Source organism: Pterocles gutturalis, unplaced genomic scaffold (genome assembly GCF_000699245.1).
Source record: "Pterocles gutturalis isolate BGI_N339 unplaced genomic scaffold, ASM69924v1 scaffold4158, whole genome shotgun sequence".
Lineage (NCBI taxonomy): Eukaryota > Metazoa > Chordata > Aves > Pterocliformes > Pteroclidae > Pterocles > Pterocles gutturalis.
The window spans coordinates 387-2,979 of record NW_010120187.1 but is presented as its reverse complement, the minus strand read 5'-3'; the positions used below and the strand labels follow the sequence as shown (position 1 = coordinate 2,979).

At 62.3% G+C, this 2,593-nt stretch overlaps 1 protein-coding gene across 1 annotated transcript in view; it reads right to left on the bottom strand.

Moving 5' to 3' along the window:
• Positions 1-94: 94 nt before the first annotated feature.
• The window catches only part of LETMD1 (LETM1 domain containing 1), a gene marked incomplete at both ends in the record, with an annotated part of 2,882 nt that continues 383 nt past the window's right edge, over positions 95-2,593 (bottom strand). The window contains 3 exons of the mRNA XM_010076790.1: positions 95-196; positions 312-495; positions 2,281-2,367. Of these exons, the coding sequence (XP_010075092.1) occupies positions 95-196; positions 312-495; positions 2,281-2,367 (373 nt within the window). The remainder of the gene's footprint in view (positions 197-311; positions 496-2,280; positions 2,368-2,593) is intronic.

Genomic DNA, 2,593 nt, shown 5'->3' with positions numbered 1-2,593 from the left:
TTCAGGCACCGCGCGCTCTTTGGGGCACAACCCCAAGCGGACAGGGGGTGAGAGCCAGCTCTGAGCTGCTGGCAGGAGAAAAACCCGTACTCACCACATGAGACACCTGGAGCTTGTTCAGACCCAGTGGAGACCCCGAAAACAAACTTCTCACAGCGTAGAGCTCGGCCACGCACGGCTGGGAACCTCGCTGCACCTGCAAGAGCCACGGCGCGCGCTGCTGACATCTCCCGTGGGTGTCATCACCGAGGCGGTGGCAGCACCACGAGCAGCGGGCAGGAAGGGAGACAGCGGCCGCGGCGCTGCCATACCTCCGCACAGATCTCCTGAAGGCACTTTTGGAGCTGCGCGTCAGGCAGGGAACGTGCTGCCAGCGCTAACCTCTCCTTTTTCGGGTACGAGTCTCTGCGGATGGCGTCGTAGGCGTCCAGGAACTCAACCTGCTGGGTGGGGGTCCAGAAGTAGCGGATCAGGAGCTGGCGCGGGAAGAAATACCTTGGAGAGAAGAGGAGACAGGGACTCAGGAAGGAAAACTGCCCGCGGGAGCCAGGGCAGGCAGATTCCGCACCGCTGGGAAGAGGCGGAAGCAACGTCCTGCACCGGGGCAGCACACCTCGCCCCTCGGAGCTGCGGGCGTCTGCTCCGTCCGACGGGGCGAGCTCGGGAATCCCAGAGTCACTGAGGTTGGAAAAGACCTTTACGATCAGTGAGTCCAACCGATAACCCAGCACTGCCGGCTCCACCCCTGAACCCTGTCCCCCACGCATCTTTGAAACCCCTCCAGCGACGGTGACGCCGCCATGCCCCCGGGCAGCCTGTCCCGGTGCCCGACAGCGGTTTGGGTGCGGATGTTCTTCCCCACGCCCATCGAACCTCCCCTGGCACAGCCCGAGGCCTTTTCCCCCCAGCCTGTCCCTGCTCCCTGCAGCCCTTGTGCTCCACACCCAGCACCGGCTCCGCTCCCTTCTCCACCCGTGCTCCAGCACCTCGGGGTCTCTCTTGTCACAAGGGGCCCAAAACCGAACCTGGTGACTGAGGTGTGGCCACACTGGTGCCCAGCACAGGGGACAATCACCGCCCCGGTCCTGCTGGTCGCACGGTTTCCGACACAAGCCAGGATGCCGTTGGCCTTCTTGGCCACCTGGGCGCACGCTGGCTTGTACCCAGCCGCCGCTGACCAGCACCCCCAGGTCGTTTTCTGCCGGGCACCGTTCCAGCCGCTCTGCTCCAAGCCCATCGCACCCCAGGGGGTTGTTGTGACCCAAGCGCAGGACCCTGCGCTGACCCTTGTCGAACCTCAGCCCGTCCCAATCCACCTGTGCAGCCGTCCACCCTCACCCAGAGCAACTCCCACCTGACGTGCTGCCGTCCACGAACCAACTGCGGGTGCGCTCGAGCCCCTCGTCCAGGTTGTGGACAAAGATATTGAACGGAACCGGCTCCGGCACCGAGCCCTGGGCACCCCGCCGCCAGCGGCGTTTAACTCCCTCCAGCACCACGCTTTGGGCCCAGCCACCTGGTTTTAACCGCAGGAGGAACGCGCCCGTCCCGGCCACGAGCAGCCAGTTCCTCCAGAACGCTGTGGGAAACGGGGTCGTGAACGAATCCATCGGATCCGAGATGGTAAACAGCATCTGCAGCCCCTCCCTCCTCCACAGCGTGGGTCACCTTGGCACAGAGGGAGATCTGCTCCTCCAAAGGCCACAGCGAGCTCGGGGAGCAGCGCTCCAGGTGATCGGGTTGCTTCCATGCCCGGCTGGAGCTCCTCTGCTGCGGCCAAGGCTCAGCGCAACACCAAGATCTCCACCCGGCGACATTTTACACAGCAGGGCTCTCGCCCACCCACCCAATGCAAAAGTCAGGGAGCAGAACTGAAAAATCCAGGGATTTAGCCCGGATTTAGCTCCGGCGTCAGGACAGCTGGCAGGGAAAGGAAGATTCGAAGTGCTACGGAGACAGCTGGGAGGGAATTGGGCAAGGTTTCTCCAGCCAAGCACGCACGGGGCTGTTCCCTGCGTGCCGGGGATTATTTCTCTGCGTTAGAAGCAGGGAGCCAGGCGGGCTGCTGGCACGCAGGAGCCGCTGTTGCAAAATGGTGGCCAAGCTCCTCAGGCTACAGGGGTTTGTTGTTCCAGCCAGAGGTGGACAGAAGGAGGGAGGGAGGCTGGCTGATTTTATAACTCTCAAAAAACTCCCAACTCTGTGAAATTTGAGATATCAGCATCAAGGAGCCCAAAGATGGGGGTTTTGCAAAGCCGTCACCGCGACAGCAGTACTCACATCAGGACGATGACCAAGAAGTTGGCGAAGGGCGGGATGGCGATAATTCCGATGGGAATGGCCTTGATCACGTCCCTGCGGAACTGCCTCCGAAATTGGAACAGAGAATCAGGATCTGACACCAAACATCCCGAATTCCCTCAAAATTAACAGCCCCACAGCTTCCAAACCCCGTTTTTAGGCAGGGAACGCACCTCACCCGGAGGAATCGGCCTCTCCCACCCCCCCGTCAAAGCCCCGCATGCGAACTCCAGCCCCTTTTCGTGGGGGGGGAAACGTCCCCGACGGCAGCGGGGAGGCAGAGCCAGGCGTC